The 17749-nt window shown below is 35.7% G+C and overlaps 1 protein-coding gene across 1 annotated transcript; it reads right to left on the reverse strand.

Annotated features, from left to right (window-relative positions):
* LOC110463474 (chorion peroxidase-like) lies at positions 1 to 17502 on the reverse strand. The gene is made up of 15 exons (XM_021518091.1): positions 17494 to 17502; positions 14136 to 14178; positions 12513 to 12715; positions 12121 to 12250; positions 8733 to 8950; positions 8178 to 8360; positions 7910 to 7958; positions 6569 to 6672; positions 5685 to 5786; positions 5097 to 5189; positions 3794 to 4277; positions 3405 to 3617; positions 2326 to 2492; positions 1032 to 1131; positions 1 to 593 (listed from the first exon to the last, which is right to left on the reverse strand). The coding sequence occupies exons 3-15, from the start codon at positions 12703 to 12705 to the stop codon at positions 524 to 526; spliced, it is 2106 nt and encodes a 701-aa protein (XP_021373766.1). The 5' UTR covers positions 12706 to 12715; positions 14136 to 14178; positions 17494 to 17502; the 3' UTR covers positions 1 to 523.
* Positions 17503 to 17749: the final 247 nt, after the last annotated feature.

Genomic DNA, 17749 nt, shown 5'->3' on the forward strand with positions numbered 1-17749 from the left:
ATACCAAAAAAATAATTATGGGGGAGATAGCCAAAATTAAATTATTCGTATTTTTTTTTTTTAAAGAACGAAATACAAATAGGTTTAAGCATTTAAATAACCTTTCATATACTGGATAATGGGACTAAATAAAATATTGCTAATTACCACGAACTTATAACCAGGGTTTAAAATCAATATGTAATACGATTCTACAAATAAGACGAAGTACGGTTCACCACAAACACCAAGATTTATAATGGTTTTCTTTGATAAGTTGTGGTGCCAGACAGACGTACAGACATGCTTTCTTTATCAGGCTTTTGTCAACACTTAACATGTAGTTTATTGAAAATTTTGATGTCTGGTATTGTCTTCATCACCAGATGTCAAGTCACCTGCACAGTGATATTTAAATATATAATTGGTCATCGTTGTTGGTCTCTTTTTGCCACTTCCTCCACTACAGCTATGGACTCCGTTTTCCTATAGTGTTATCATCTCCACATCCATGTCCACTACCATTTCCACTATCACTTCCACTTCAGTTTCCAGATTTCCACTTAGATAGATCCATACCAGGCAGTGACTCGCACGATTTCTTTGTCCTGGCACTGGAAGGTTAAATCAGGGTTGGCTATTACATAATCACACGTACTTTAACACTATTTCAACACACTACATTAGAGGTAAGGGGACATATGAGTATATTAGAGAAACAGAAAATAAATAGGGTTTTTTTTCATTTTCTAATGTGTAGTCTTGATTAGCAAGGTTAATGGTTTACGTTGACAATAGAAGAACAAACGATATGCGTGACACATTTCTTCCATAAAAGTGAATAAAAGACAACACAAACATGTTTCATTCATTTCTACCATACAGGTAAACAGAAGACAAATGCAAAGAAGTATGTTCACTTCTACAGTAGAAATGTACGGGTTACATCTTCTTTACAAGTGTACAAGACACAACATAAAGATATGTATGGATCAGTTTGATACGGTTGGTTTTTCTCAATCGAACACATTTCACCACAATTCTAAACTTACATGCCAACCATCTTGAAGACGTTTTCTGGAATCAAATCGATTCCGAAGTTTTCGCACATGACTTTGGACAACTTCACTTTTCTGATTTCTGCCAATTGGTCTGTAATAGAAACCGTTTATCATTATCACTGGAAAACAGACGCATCTGCACCTACTTTTGCCAAATGTGATATCGAAGGTGACGAATACATTTACGTTATTTTATGATGAGCGTTTTGCTAACAAAAGTACGAGGACAGTTGTATTTAAGATGGGTCAATGCTCAATAAGAGTAAGTATATATACGTACTCGTCAAAATGTTCTAAACAGTGGCTATGGGTACTTAAGTCTAAGAATGTCACCGTATCGGTTATAACGGCAAATAATTACACCGCAGAGAATAAGGGTAAGGTTCCTCATAATAATATTATACAGTACATAGACGGATAAACCTAACAAACACCCATGGGGTCGCACCTTTAACATTCGGTAATAGATACAGCAGGCCAAATATGAATACACCACTCCATAATACAGCTGTTTCGTCCGTCTAGGACCCATCAGTGATGCTAGGGGCCGAACAGTTGAAAATCCAAAAAGGTTTTAACCACTGTTCTAAAAGAAAGTAAGGTGCCTAAAAAAACCTCAATGATGTTCTTGGTCAGGATAACATCTCTTGTAAAGGTATCCATCTGTCATTTGGTGCCGTGGTTCTATAATCCCTGGTTAAACGATTTGTTTAAGTGTAAGATTGGCAATGAACTACATCGGTCCTGAATTCTATCCATTTTATTTTATTTCTATTCATCTTTTACTTTTGGTTTTCAAGTTATTAAATTTTCATACGACTATAATCGTGTAAATTGCTTCGCGTAATTTACATGGACCATTTATAAAGAAATGACTAATGGTAATACTATATATTGACTAAATGACACTCTTTACCTCAATTATCACACGGGTTTTGACTTGACACGTAATGTAAAAGCATGCTGTCATTTATATATATATATCATTCAATCGATATGAAATCGAATCCTCCAATCGTATCAATACAATATTTGGAATAAGAACCAAACTTTGCCTTTATAATCAATGCAAATAAATTATTTTACATTAAACTGGTATTACTTAAAAGTCACTTGAACTTTACGGTTTAATCCCCCTGATTGGTCACGTCTTTGGACTCGGAAGAGGTTGGGCAAACGCCATGATATGTGGTATTTAAGTTATCCTCGATCCTGTTTAACAACAATACGCTCAGTCGACATCATTGCAGTCACTTCAAGCTTACATAAATATTAATTCAATTACCCTTGGTGAATCCTTCCGCTGTGGGCCTTTCATAGAAGAATCTATCCCCAGCCTTCAGTTCTGAGAATTGACGTGCAAAGATATGGCTGAAAACTCGTCCTAGGTGACCGCCACTAACGTCCCTCTCAGAGATACCGCCGGCGAAAAGATCGATGTCGTCCACATGGCTAGGAAGAAGAAAGTAACGATCAAATAAGATTACATCAATGTAAAGGTAGCTCAGTGGGCAGAGGTTGTAGGTGTATCCGGTTGGTTCGATACATTCGCTAAATATATATTTCTGAAGAAAATCTTTGTAATTATGCTATAATCATCGCAATAGTGCATGTAGCAACAGAGGACCAAAAACAGGAAAGTAAAATGTAATATTATCATCCTTTTACTAATCGTGAAAATGGGGATTTTCATCATGTTTGATAAGGAAGCTTTTATAAACACCATAACGGAGTGACGGTCGCAGCCGAGTCGCCACACTAATCACCATAACCTCACATGACCAAGAAAATAATATATTGTCACAACTGTTACTTATTCAACAAATTGTACCAGCTATAGTTCATCTTACTACTCCTCATAAATACATACAAACAATTAAAAGTCGTTTCCAAAATCTGTTCGTGGTTTGTTACCTTTAGTGAAGTCGTACGCCTATGTTTTACCTGTCGTATATACTGTAATTGTTACGTTTCTAATGCAACTTTTATCATATTCATTAATAAAATAATTAATATTTATTCTGAGAGCTTACATTGGCATTGTTGTCCAATTATTTTTGTATCTAACACATGTAGATTGAAATGATCCTAAATGTACTTGACAAGAAGGTGAGAGATAAAATTATATGCATTGGTTGTTGCCCAGTTCCTTAAAGTATTTGTGATCTCTACAATGAAATAAGCTTACATAGTTAATTGCGTTATGACGTAATAAGCACTATTTACTCAATGTGCGATTGAGCTGCAGCGATGTTCACGCTTCCTGCGTGTGACTTAATGTCCGAGACCATGTCGTTTCACGCCAAGTCTGTTGACGTATTGTTAAATAAATGATCTCAAACAATAACATATATACCTACTCACTTGTAAACATTTTGCAATAAACGGATCTCCCGTTTAGAATGCTCCGATAACTGACTAAATGCCGTTGCCCTGGGGAGTCCCGCCCACTCGCGCCAGTCATTGTAGGATGGTACACCGTGGTCTCGTCCTCTCTGGACGTTTAATGCACCAAGGTCAAAGCTGTGACCTTCAGAATCGAGGAACAGAAGGTCACGGATACCGCGCTCCAAAATCCTTCAAAAGAGAATTGAAATGTTAAACCTTTAAAGTGTAACGCTGTGTTATGTGGCAAAGCACTGTTCAATATATGCTGGTAATTTGGGAAATTTTACGTGTTTCTGTCTCTTTATCATGCAAGTTATTTAAGGACTACTTTTTGAATATAATAGGTGAACATCATAATCACTTACCTGTCTCTTTTCATTGATTCGTTTGCGCAGACCCACCGTGCAAGCATTGGAACATCATTTCCGCTGTTACCTACGACCATGGAGGGTTTAAAGAACGTCTCTTCAATGGGCTTTACTTCGTATGTCATGTAGTCGTGGAGCAGGAATGCCTGGAACCCGCTCACAAGAGAGTGTCCGTACCTCATTGCCGCCACTGCGAACGAGTTCTTAATGGTGGGGTCTACGCTTGCGCTGTACGGATCTCTATTTGAACGCTTTAGGTTGTAAATCTCCAGAAATTCTGGTGCCAGGATGCTGGGTAACCATTCGTAGTACGTTATCTGCTGGAGAAGCGCAGATACTATTTTCCGTGTCTCCTGAAACGTCTTCTCGTCGTTCCACTGCGGATTCAAGGTAGACAACTCATTGGCAATACGGTTGTGTTCTCGGAAGAACAGCACGTGATTTGCTCCGAGATGTGGTATAACATTAGCTCGGACGTCACCTGAGGGGGCAAATGGATTTTTCTAAATTATAAAACACAAGAATGTATTAATAATTCCGAAAATACTAGTACAAAGAAAAGTGCTTTAAGTATTCAAACAAATTGATCTGATTAGTCGTTCAAATGCATTCATCTTTTGCTATTACTTATCGCCCATTCTTTTCTTCGTCGAATCAAGAAATAAAAAATTCTGATTCAAATGCATGGAACCCCCAAGTCTTTATAGAAAACAACACTACATACACGTTTTTTTTATTATATTAATAATTTAATTTGTATTTATGTTTATAAATCCTTCCACATCCGCAGCTCTGATATCATTATCTACTAAGCTACGTCACAGTCTTAAACATTATGTCACAGGACTTGCCTGGAGCTATGTCACAGACTTTAACATTATTACACAGAGACATACACGTCGCTATGCCACAGACTTTACCATTATGACACAGAGACTTACTCTTTACTATGTCACAGACTTTAACATTATGACACCGAGACTTACTCTTTACTATGTCACAGACTTTAACATTATGACATAGAGACTTACCCGTTACTATGTCACAGACTTAACATTATGACATAGAGACTTACCCGTTACCATGTCACAGACTTTAACATTATGACATAGAGACTTCCCCGTTACCATGTCACAGACTTTAACATTATGACACAGTTACTTACCCTTTACTACGTCACCGACTTTAACATTATGACATAGAGACTTCCCCGTTACTATGTCACAGACTTTAACATTATGACACAGATACTTACCCTTTACTACGTCACCGACTTTAACATTATGACATAGAGACTTACCCGTTTCGATACAAAAATCCCCTGTCGTAGACACAATACATGAGTCCTCACTTCCAGCTGGGGGCAGGTTTCCTTGCGAAGACCTCAGCTTTCCTGAAACATGAGAAAGTTAGGGCGGATCAGTGTTGAACATATCAACAAAAATTGTGTTACAAACAGAAGGTCTGTGCTCAAGTAATAAACGAAGATTTTGTACGCAAGGCACAAACGGATATGTTGTGCACAAGAAATAAATGGAATGTGTGTACACGGGTAACAAAGTATGTACGCAAGTAACAAATATAAAGTAAGAACAACACTAACACCAAACGGATGGTCTGTACACAAGTAATACACAGAGTCGAGGAGAAAAAACCCAAATGCAAGGTCTGGTCACAACTAGCAAGTGAAGAGGAATGCTCAAATTAAAAATGGCGCCTCTGATCTTCAGGTGTTCAGTGTTCGTGTAATCGGGACGGCGCCGGTCTTGACATCTCGATAACGTTGACTTTATCGAAGGGGTTTACTATTAGCGACACCAGGATAACGCCGCCTTACTTGCCATAGTTCTATCATCTATGTACAACTCAAGACGGTCGATGGTCTTACCTTTGCGGAATTGTCTGAGATTAGTGGTCTCAGCTGCGGAAGATCCGTACACGTTAGACCCGTCCACAAATGACGTGATAGCATTTGTCTGCTGTCGCATAGCTGTAAATACAGCAAGCAAAAGTGTTCATACAGCTGTAAATACAGTAAGTGCAACTTAACATTTAGTGACGTGTTCGTATGGCTGTAAATACAACAAGTAAAGTCTTGTTAAGAGTTAATATAGCTGTACAAACAGCAAGTTAAAGTGTTGTTACGTGCTCATATAGCTGTACATACAAGTTAAAGTGTTGTTACGTGCTCATATAGCTGTACATACAAGTTAAATGTTGTTATGTGTTCATACAACAAATGCATGTGTTGTTACTTGTTCATATAGCTATAATAACGACAAGCAAACGTGTTGTTACGTGTTCATACAGCTGTAAATGCAACAAGTGAATGTATTGTTACGTGTTCATACAGCTGTAAATGCAACAAGTGAATGTATTGTTACGTGTTCATACAGCTGTAAATGCAACAAGTCAATGTGTTGTTACGTGTTCATATAGCTGTACAAATAGCAGGTAAAAGTGTTGTCACGTGATCACATAGCCTTACATTCTTCTAGATACAATGGTGTTACTTGTTTACTGTGACTACATCGCCATCTAATCCAGGAAACACTGGCTATCTGTATTCTGACCTTAAGGTTTTATTTCAATACCTTTACGAATTCTTTTACAATCACTACAAATTTCATTTAAAAACATGTTTTTCATGCCAGGTGATGATAATTTAGAACCCGCATACATCCTAAATCTGTTTTAGGTAGAGGTGGTACTGCACGAGTCAACAGCACAGCAGGTGCTCAAGGGAATCAAAATATAATATAAAGCACTTACCTGGATCACAAGAGTCCACAGCGGCGGACGACCTTACAAAGGACATACAATTGGTCCTAAAATGTTGGTCATTCGTCGGGATGGTTATTGGGAAACACTCGTCTCTGCGTAATAGAAAATAACATCACCCACTAAATACATAATCGATCATAATGTCAATATTCGATAGGATTGCATAAACTCAAAAGTTGTTGAGATACACGTCGGACAAGTTAGACATAAAAAGAATTTAGCACCACAAATGAGATTATTTCCTACTATGTCCTCCAGTATAAAACAAAATAAAACCAAATATTCATATAATGAAGTATTTTTTTATAATTTTTCAAAAATGTAATCCTGTAAAATGCTCAGATTACCTGTAGCGGGAGTGATTTAACACGTTTTTGTTATCTGTTTATTGTCTATGTCAATACCTTTGCGATACCCTCCCCATTGATGAAACTCAGTCAAATATTATACGATAGCAAAATGACAATACTCAAGTTCGAAGAGGAACAAATTAATTAATATTTGATAAGGTTACGAATATTTTCTCGATTCTGATCGGCCGACGTAATTTTATCAAACTATTTAAGTGAGTACATGTTGGCATAGCTAAGAGCAGGTTTCGGGATTGTCATAGTCTTTGCATGCTAGCATATCATTATGTTTTAATGATAACTTCCTTAGATATTTGGATTTTAGTAGAACTGGTGTAATTGTATAATGGCAATGTTGATACCCATTTTGACCACGAGCAAAATAGGATAAGAGCATTTCTGTAAGGCTGACAAGGACACTATGAATTGTTTATTCCTATTGATTTTATTAATATTCGGGTCAGCTATCTGGTTATTTTACATATAGTGACGTCGCAATTATTTCCTCCATTCTGAATGGCTATCCAGGTGAAAATTGGGTTGATTCTAGGTGATCTTATTACGGTGAAAGCACTTTTATAGTTCTAATTTGGTAATGATTTCCAGAATAAGTTAGATTTCCCGATCGGACGTGAAAAGGTACGGGGTCACCTGCCCAATTGTTTTACCAGAGATTTTTAAACATGAGTGAAGTTACATTCGTCATCACTACTTGATTTTCAAATAGAGATCTTACTCTATCTAGATTGTTTTTCCTTTTGTTTTCTGTGCCTCTAAGTTTTTCCTTTTTTATATCGACTGGTGTTTTGATTTGGCACTTCAATATAGCAAATATTACCGAGTCATACTCCACACAGGAGGAACTTTAATGAGCAGTTGATAAACCAATAGTCATACTCCACATCACCTGATCTCATCACCATCACAAACATTTGGAGACTGATATGATAAACATGGGACCAAATTAATTAAGTTTTACCTTGCGGAACCGGTCGTGTCACAGCAATCAATTTGTGATCCTTCTTCACCTGTAAAAAATAAATTGTAAACGAATCACTGCCATACAGGATTTATAGACATTAAAAACGTCACAACATATGAAACAGTTCTTAATTGTCTCACATAAACAATATATACTGAATAAGTGGTCGACCTTTACACACAAATGTACAAAAAAATTAACAAATATAAACTCAGTAGAATCATAATACGCTTATAAAACAAGTCTTATCAAGCTGTTAATCTACCTGCCGCAGTGGGTGTGAGTGTGATGTCGTGGTCCAGAAACTGTCCCCATGCCATAACCATTAGAGACATCTCGCTATCTGTTCTTTGTGAACTCGTGTTTACAAACAGAACGTTGCTGACAACGCGAGCGCTAGGCAGTGCAATGGAATCTCTGCTGCTCATGTTTCTAGGTAAACCGATACCTATAAGAAAAAATAAAATATACTTTGCAATACCAGTCGTTGCTCTCAGCAAACAGAAAGTGTAAAAAGAAAATCAAGTCTAATCAATTATTTCAATACGTAAACCTTCTATTCAAATCACAATATGTATATTAGCATGTACCATGCAGGTCACCGAACACTGTTTATGTATTTTTTATGTCCTAGGTTTGGTTTTGTTTCTGAGAAATACATGAAAGAAAGAGTGAACAAAAACTGTTAAAAAGATTGTCAAAATATAATTAAATTGCATTGTTCAATTCAGTACATTAAACTCGAAAATCAAAGTGAACTTCATCAACGTTTTTGCCTTACTGCGATGACGATTATACAATATAACGAAAAGTCATCTACCGTCGCTGTATTTGGCCTCGAGATAGCGTCTCTGTGAGATGCCGGCTGAGCCCCAGTCCGGGTTCTGAAGGTTATTACATTGACCGTTGCTGGTGCGGTATAACGATCTGGTCGTCGGACATTGAGGCGCCGTTATTACGCTCGGGCACTGTGTCTGCCTTCGCCACTCCGACACGATCTCTTCCGAATACTGGATCTCCTGCAGGCTCAGGCCAGTTCTGTGTTACAAAAACATACTAAACATAGCTTTGACCATCGTTGTTTTATACTTTATTTCTGTTCTCTATTTTTCGATCAACCATAACACTGGAAAATGCGTGGCAAGATTATAAAATGTGGTTGATATTTTGTACAAAATAACTAGTAAGATATTTCATATAAATGACAGTGAACAGTTCAAACTTCATCTTGATGGTATTTTTCATTTTGATACGCAAACTCTTAAAACATGCACGGAGTGTCCAACACAGTAGTCTTGTGATAAGTAAAAAAAATACCTAATATACATTATTATTAGTTACACGGATTTTTGGCAGGGTATACCCTGCCAAAAATCCGTGTAACGAATTTATTGCCCCTTTGAGTCTTTTATTTTGGTTTTGTACAGTTCCCCGTCAACTTTTCTGTTGTCAAGATAAAAATGGCACTGTAGATCTACCTCATTTAGTTTCGTTTTATCAAATTCCTCGAACTGTGCTTCCTGATTCTTTTCTTTTAAATACGTCCTCAGCATGTTTGCCGCTCGTCTGTTCGACTTTTGTGTGTTTTGTGGCACATAGTTAGCCCTTTTGGCGAGTATTTCCTCATCAGTATGCGAAGCGAAACGTTTTGTCATTTTGTAAACATCGCCGGAAGCAGACGACGAATGCGAGTTGTCTCCCATTGCCCGGCCGCAAGATACAAAGACACGTGACCCGTATACCCTCGTTAAAGCACGTGATTCCACCGTATTACTGCTGAGAATCACGTGACATGACCGTATACCCCCTGAGATTTTCGTATACCCCTTGAGATTTACGAATGCGGTTTGGTATACTGTAGTTTTTAATCAATCAGATTCCTAGATTTTTCTCAAAGGGGTAATAAGTGTATATATCCTATCTATGTGCTTATATGTGATGTGTCGATGACTAGTACGGTATGTACTCTGTCACATTCATCAAACAAATGCACAGTGAAGCGTATGATCACAAAGGTGTTAAATATGTACGAGTTGTCAAAAAATTGATGTCGATTCAGTTACGCTGTAAGCTTATGTACAATTAGTTGTTAAATATGTACTGAAATGACTCGATTCAGCTACGCGTTGTTTAATACTTCGCCAAAGATGTGCGGGAGTCTTTTATCTATAAATCCAAGGTACTGGACAGAGGGAGCAATCTGTTCATATGGCAGATAAATAAGCCACATGGATTCGCCGCAGAGGGTCAGTTCTAAATCAAGATGAGGGGATTCATAGACTCTCGCATGACCAAGTATTAAGGATGTACACCTCTGAGAAGTCAAACATTTCCTGTATTAAACTTTTTTTCTTATATGGATTTTTGGAAAAAGGAGTTAATGGCATAGAAGAAACTGCAAAAACAATATATATGTCCGTGTTTTCGTTTTAGTGCTCTGATATATAGGTCAAAGGTACCAATTTCACACAGCATTTGATTTTTGGTGATTATTTGGGTTTTGACCATTTGCAGAACAAACTCATACAATTTCTTCCGGGTGTGTTATCAGATGTGTATGAATGTTTGTAGAATTGATGAAAATGTTATTTTCTCTTAAATTATGGAAGTAAAATGTCTTAATCTTATTCTTGTAACTCATAAAGCCGATTTTAGTTACCCCTACCCCCTATTTTTTAATGAAAAAATACCATTTTTTGCAGATTAAACACTTGATATAAAAAGTTCTACTTTTAAACTTTTTTAATATTAAATGAATTAAAAGTGCTTCAGTTTCACGAAATATGTAAAAAAAAAACACGTCAATAATGTATAATTTTCCAGTTTGTTGCATATTATTTTTAGCTTATTAAACATTATAAAGTGGTACAGAAAAATTGAAACTGCTTCAATTAAAAATGGCGACACAATTAAGTGATCAATCTAGTGTCAAAAAAGGTGAAATTTTGGCCTTAATACACATTTTCAAAATGGCCGCCGAATTGGTAATATCTTTAAATTCTTGTGAAGTTCTACAAACAACAGGCGTCTAGTTTTTTTACATATTTTTCAGATGCGTGTTTGCTAATAAACCTGATTATCAATCATCATTTGATTTAATCATAATTTGTTTAATATTACAAAAACCCGTTACACCAGATCTAAACTAGACTTGAAAGTGATTGAAACCTCAGAAGAGTACATCCTTAAACAAGCGTAGCTGAATCGAGTCATCTCTACATGAATCTTTACACAATGCATACTTACCAACCTGAAGAAAATATTGAGAAATAAAGGGGGTTAATATATATAGATGTATGGGGTATCCGTTATCAATATGCATGCTTTTTGTTTTTCAAAACAATATTTACAATCATACCGAATAAGTATTAGATCTTCATCCCGAAAAACTAAACCTAAAAGAGGGCAATGGCAGAGAAGACACTCAGAACCTCAATTTATATAACAAGGAAGCCCTTGATTAGAACCATAACGTTGTTTGTATCCACGAGGTCCTCGGTCAGAACCATTAGGTTATCAGTTTATGTAACCACGAGGTCCTCGGTCGAAACCATTTTTTTATTTAACCTCGAGATCTTCGATCAGAACCGTTAGGTTATGAATATATGTATCCACGAGGTCCTCGGTCGGAACCGTTAATTGTCGATTAATAAATCCATGAGTCACTCGCTAAGAGCCATTATTTATTTATTTATATATTATTGAGCCGTTCTAGAAGAACCGTTATGTTTTTGATTAATTTATTTAGTTTAATGCTCGGCCAGTACCAGATGTTCTTTGCGAACAGATAACTAGGCACCTCGACCAAAGATATTTTGTTATCTTATGTACACAGCCAAGAAGCTGTTGGCCACAATAGTTTTTTTTTTCTTTACATAGGTAGGAAGACCTCAAAGACAATCGTATAGTTCCCTATGGATTTATTGACAATGTTATGTATCACAGGATTACAAAGTCCTCATCAAAATCACAACTGTTCTTCACTTACAAAGTCATGCTGTAGATATCCCTCATACGAGCCGTGATGATATCAATTTACATATCCGTTAGCTCATTGGTCAGAACCGCAATATTTTCACTTACCGATCAATGATACACGAGATACGTGAAGACATTTCAGATCTACATACCAATTAGGACCTCGGTGACTGACGTTTCATCGTTTTATAACAAGTTGCGCTTAGATTGTAATCGAAAAATATACTTACAGCTGTTGGAGTTCCCTGGTTGCAGCCAATGACTGAATGGCGTATTCCTCTTTCGCCCGAGTCTCGGGACTTGACATCTTCAGCTGGTGAAGCTGTCTTACACTATTTCCATGGTTGTGTTTGTCTACACCTATTCACATAAAAAGTGTTTGATTTATCTTCTATTTTGAATTTTTATACTCAAATTGCATTTCGTGTTATATTCTAATGACCTATTGCTTTGTGGATTTTTCTAACCATAAATGTAATTGACGAAATATACATTTTGACGACAACCGGAACTAGTATATTTTTTTTGGTACAAATTTCCTGCATTTCACACAAATACCTATGTCTATGATAATCGGCGACATCCAGAATTTTCAGTTTAAAAAATGAGAAACAGGCTTTACCACTATCAAAGAAAAGTTTCCTCTGTTTTTTCTTTTCCTTGACCGCTCCTTCTCCTTTCTCCTTTGCAAATCTCATAACCTCCTCAATCAGTTCTCGCTCCAGAATATCAATCTTTTTGTCTTGTGCTGACGTTACATCTGTCAGATAGCAGATGACTGCCCCAATTAGGGCTGCTCTCAGATAAAGCACCATAATTTTTGGTCTAAAAAACAAAATGAAAAAGAAATATAAATAATTTAAAGAAAAACCTTTAATTCTGGTAAAACCTCCTGGTATTTTTTGTTAAGTACTGCTAGAGGTCACAAAAAAGGATTTATCTAAACGTTTTTGTAATTTGCAACATTGACATATTAAACATAAGTACTCCAGGTTGGAACTACATCATTTTATGTTCGTCCAATGCTAATCTAAAATGCTTGTTTCTAAATGTATTAACATATGGAAAAGTAAGGCGAAGAGATTACATTTCTACTGTATTACTCAGTAACTTTGTGAGCTATTCCTGTGATGTTGTGAAAGGAAAATAATATACTGTACTTGAATAACTAAAAATTGAAGGAATGTCAGTACAAATGTATTTCCTTGTATCCTTATAACCTTAACGATTTGCATGGAAATCGTAACCTTTTTGTCCATATTTCAAACCAAGAAAATAGAAATTGAAAATGTCCCCTTTACCAATAACCGATTAACCTTGCATAATTAAAACCAGAGACATAGCTGATTGCTTTGTAATCACTGGCAGATTTCGCTATTATACTAAGTGTAAATATTTGCCAATTCTCATCCAGCTTTTTTGACTAAGTAATCGTTTGGAAACCGTCGACCAATAAAACTGTAGTATGCTTATTAATCATGCTCAGATTTTGTTGAACATTTAACTTAGCCAGTTTCGGCCTTTGTATATTGCACTTGAGTACTAAGTTCCAAAAAATATCGCTTGATACTAAATTGTGCCAATTGGTCAATCAAACCACACTATTTTAATTCATTATGTGCGAATTTCGCTTAGCTTCGAACTTAGCCTCAGTGTCTGAACACATAGTGTACATGCATACCAAGTCTTATCAAAATCGAACGATATTGAACAAGTTATCCCGCAGAAACCAATTTGTTCAAAGGAGGTGTTGCATGGCGGCCCAAGACCAATTTATTAAGTTTTAGCAAAAAATAATTAATTGGCATGACAAGCCAATACTTATTTCTCAAATGGAACAATTTTGTGACTGCAGCGCCCCCTACATCTATTTTCAGGATGCCTAGGACTCTGTGCCTTTCATGCATTATATTTCAAAATACACAAAATACAAAATTTTAAATTCAAATTAAAAGAAAAGCATGATACAGTTCGGGTTCCATCAAATGTTTGCACTTAAAAATATCTGAAGGTATCCATTTTTCTTCCGTAATATTTTTTTATGATGATTACTGGATATGCCCACCTTTTGGAACTTCTTTAACCGTACCCCCTTATCTTACTGAAAGTACGGAGTGACCGCTGTTACATGATCTTACAAAGAGTGTTGCATGGTAGTTTTCAATATTACTTGGTCTAGAATTTAGTATGGGATATTCTTGGGAAGTGATATTGAGATTTTGTATAAATGAAGAATGTGACTTACGAAGATTTACTCCAGTGGGACCTGAAAAAGGGCTGCTTCAGTGCTACAGTCATGAAAAATGCACACATTAGTTTCCAAACTTTTTCTTCAGATTGGTAAGTATGGATTTTAGAAAGGTTTATGTAGCACATTCAGGTTAGTGTTTATGTGTGCAATTTCTATGACTAGCACGGTATGTACACTATCACCTCCATCAGAAAAATGACCAGTGAAACGTACATGTATAAACACAAATGTGAAAAATATGCACGAGATGACAATTACAATCGCCCTCCATTAGATTGCGCTATAAAAGTGTGAGTACACTTGTTGTACAATAGGATTAATTAAACCAACAATTCATTAGCCTACACGTCTTTGTTAATACCTGATGATAAATGTGCGAGATTATATGCGCCCCCTAAACTCGATTTAGAAATCAAGTTTTCTTCATTTGTTTGCCACTAGGAACAGATTGTTCTCTCTGTACAATACTTTGGAGTTTTCCCAGTCTATAACATGATTTTGCTGTACGGTATGGTCTGTGCATGGGTAAAAATGCGCTCATTGGTGATTAATGGATAACAACTCAGATTGATATTTAACGTCTACAAGAAAAATGGTGAATAATGTACACTATCATATATATCTATCAATCGATCATTAATGTGAAGAGGAGGGGCGATGTTAAATCGTCGCAATTTGCATACTAGAATTTTACCTGCAGGTTTCTGAGTTTAACCAAGTTCGGAATTAAAAAAGCAACAAAAGCACCATATACGGGTGTCTGCTGCGCCCTCGATACAGAAAGTCATTAACTATTTCAAAACATCGTTCTGTCATAGTTCAATATTGAAATACACAACTACATATTTTGACAATGAGCTTGGCCAAATTGTAAGAACATTAAAAATTGAACGAGCTGATTTTCGGACAGGATAGAAAGACTGAAAAAAGTAATAACTCTTTTGAGATTGTTTAATCCAAAAGTTAAATCACTACCTGACAATAAAAAATAAAGCCTGTGTGTTATCAGGACAGAAATCCGAAATATCCAGACAAGATTTGAAGATGTTATGTTCAGTTATCCTTTTCAATTTTGATTCCCTCTCCTTCGTAGTGCTTGCTTTCTAAAAACATTGGACAAATTGAATCATACTTGGTACTGGTGATTCAAAAAAGTTCGTCGTCATCATGTGGTGTTTTTCCAAGTCTATTTGAAATCACAGAACTTCGCCCTACTTCAGATTGGCTGCCAATCATTCAATTTTCAAATTTTCTTCAAAATATATACTCAAATATTAGACTTCATTAAAACATCATGTATTCGGAGCAAATAGAAAATCCAATATTGCCACCATAACCGCCATTTTGAATTTAAACAAATATTGTAATAGGCTTTTGGTGTTCAAATTTGACAGTGCATAATCCATCCAAATTAATATTTTTGTTGATCAAATAAATCACATTGACCTCATTCAAGGTAGGTGGGGTCAAATCCATAGAAAAACTCAAACAAGTCTTCACAGCAACCATAACGCCTAAGGCCATGTTTTCGAGCAGTATGGGATGGATGGCTATTAAAATAAAATAATATATGACTTCGACCGTCATTCAAGGTCATAAAAGTCAATTATGTTAAATTTTTCAAAACATTTACCTAAAGAACCATAAGTCCTTCGGTCATGATATGTGTAGCTTGAATACAAGTCTATCGATTTTTTCAATTTTGAATATATAGCTTTACACAGTTTTAAAGCATAGTATTATGATTTAGACAGTAGTTAGTATGGATGAAAGGCTATAATGCTCGTTCGAATATTGACCTTCACATCTTGCCATAGCCGCAGATTTGAAGGTTCAGAAATCAAGACTATTTTTCAAGAATCATAAGGCAAAAGGAATAAAGGAAATTCCATATTCAATAATAATTTATAACCGATATGATGGCGAAGACTGATATAGGGTTTGTTTATTACTTACTATACAAGCTGTATATTCTGTGTATGTTGGCTACACCCAAACACATATCTGTCTCTTATTCCTTATGTGAATGATCTCGCTGTGAACACAGTATATCCCTTGTCACTGGTAGGGCCCATTGGCCTATTGTTTAAATTTAATTATGTAAGGATGATTAAGTGAAAAAAGTGATGCTTTGGGTAATGCGTTATGTCTGCAGCAAAAATATGTCGGTAATATGTTCGTTATAAAATATGAATTAATAGTATAATAAACAAAGTGTGGCATTGTTGGTTTTGATACAATAAACACATGCAGGACATTGTATTCGTGTTATTTGGAAAATATTTTGAATCTTTACATGTAATTCTGAAACAAAACGGATTTCACCAAGGATTAAATTGTAAATCAACATTGACGTATTTTCAAAAAAAAATCACAAAAAAAGTATCGCTACAGTCACATTCCATGTATATAAACATAAACTGTAGTTTTTGAACAAAGTTTTTTTCAAATCAATCAATCAATACTAGGTTGCTGATTGTTATGCAAAACGTTTTTATGATCAGATGACAGAACTGATTCAGTACTTTTAGTACTTTGATATTTAATAAAAACCAAGGGGGTAACGGAAAAGAAGTTCTAAAAAGTGGGCATTTCCAGTGAATCATCAGTAAAATTTGATATGCTATAAAAATGAATAATTTAAGAAAGTATGGAAAGTTGATGGAACCCGAGCTCGATCTTGTAAATATTCTCACAAACACAAAAAAGTCAAAAATTGAAATATCATTTTTTGGGACTAGATTTACGCGTAAATGGTAATTTATGAAAAAATGATACCACATACGGCCAATAGTTGTATATCATTTTAAAGGTAATTGTTTTTGCTTTTAACATTTTCAAGCAGATTGCGATATCATTTTTGTAATTGCCACATTGGTTCCATTAAAGGCACATGGGGAGATAAAATTATTAAATAATAAGGGTAAGGGGCGCTGCAGTCACACTTATGGTCCAGATGAAGCTTAAGCGTTGTTTGAATAAGTAATCTGTTCAAATTAATTGATTTATACTAAAAAAATCAGAAATATCTCATGGGCCGATTTTCACCATCTATGCAACACCTCCTTTGATATTATTTTGTTCTATGCTAACATTTGATATTATTGATATTTTATGATAAAGTTGTCATTTACATGAACTCCTACAAACGATGGCTTATTTTTTATTTGACCATGTTAACCCTGTAAAAGACGTACTTGAAATATAGCTTATAACAAGTAATGCTATAATATCAATCCAGGCATCGTCCTATTTAAACGGCCTAAACAACTCTATAAAACAACAGATAAAATTTAGAGCAGATAGTGAAGTATAGCGGCAACAAACATGAATTAAAAGAAATCGTACCTACCTTCGGACACCAGCATATACCTGTAGTGAATTATAACAAATCAGGTGTATTTATACTGACCACACCTACGTCACGACACGACTGGCTTAATACACTATACCAGTAGGAGAAAAGAGGACAGACTTTGTTGCGCCGAGCTAGCTAACAGCCAAATATTAAGAATCTAGACTTATCCGTTTTGACATAATGTATTACTTTAGTCTTTAAATAAGTCACGGTCTGATTTATTTGCAAAACTTGTAAGGCTCAACCGACG

Source organism: Mizuhopecten yessoensis, unplaced genomic scaffold (assembly GCF_002113885.1).
Source record: "Mizuhopecten yessoensis strain PY_sf001 unplaced genomic scaffold, ASM211388v2 scaffold10911, whole genome shotgun sequence".
Classification (NCBI taxonomy): Eukaryota; Metazoa; Mollusca; class Bivalvia; order Pectinida; family Pectinidae; genus Mizuhopecten; species Mizuhopecten yessoensis.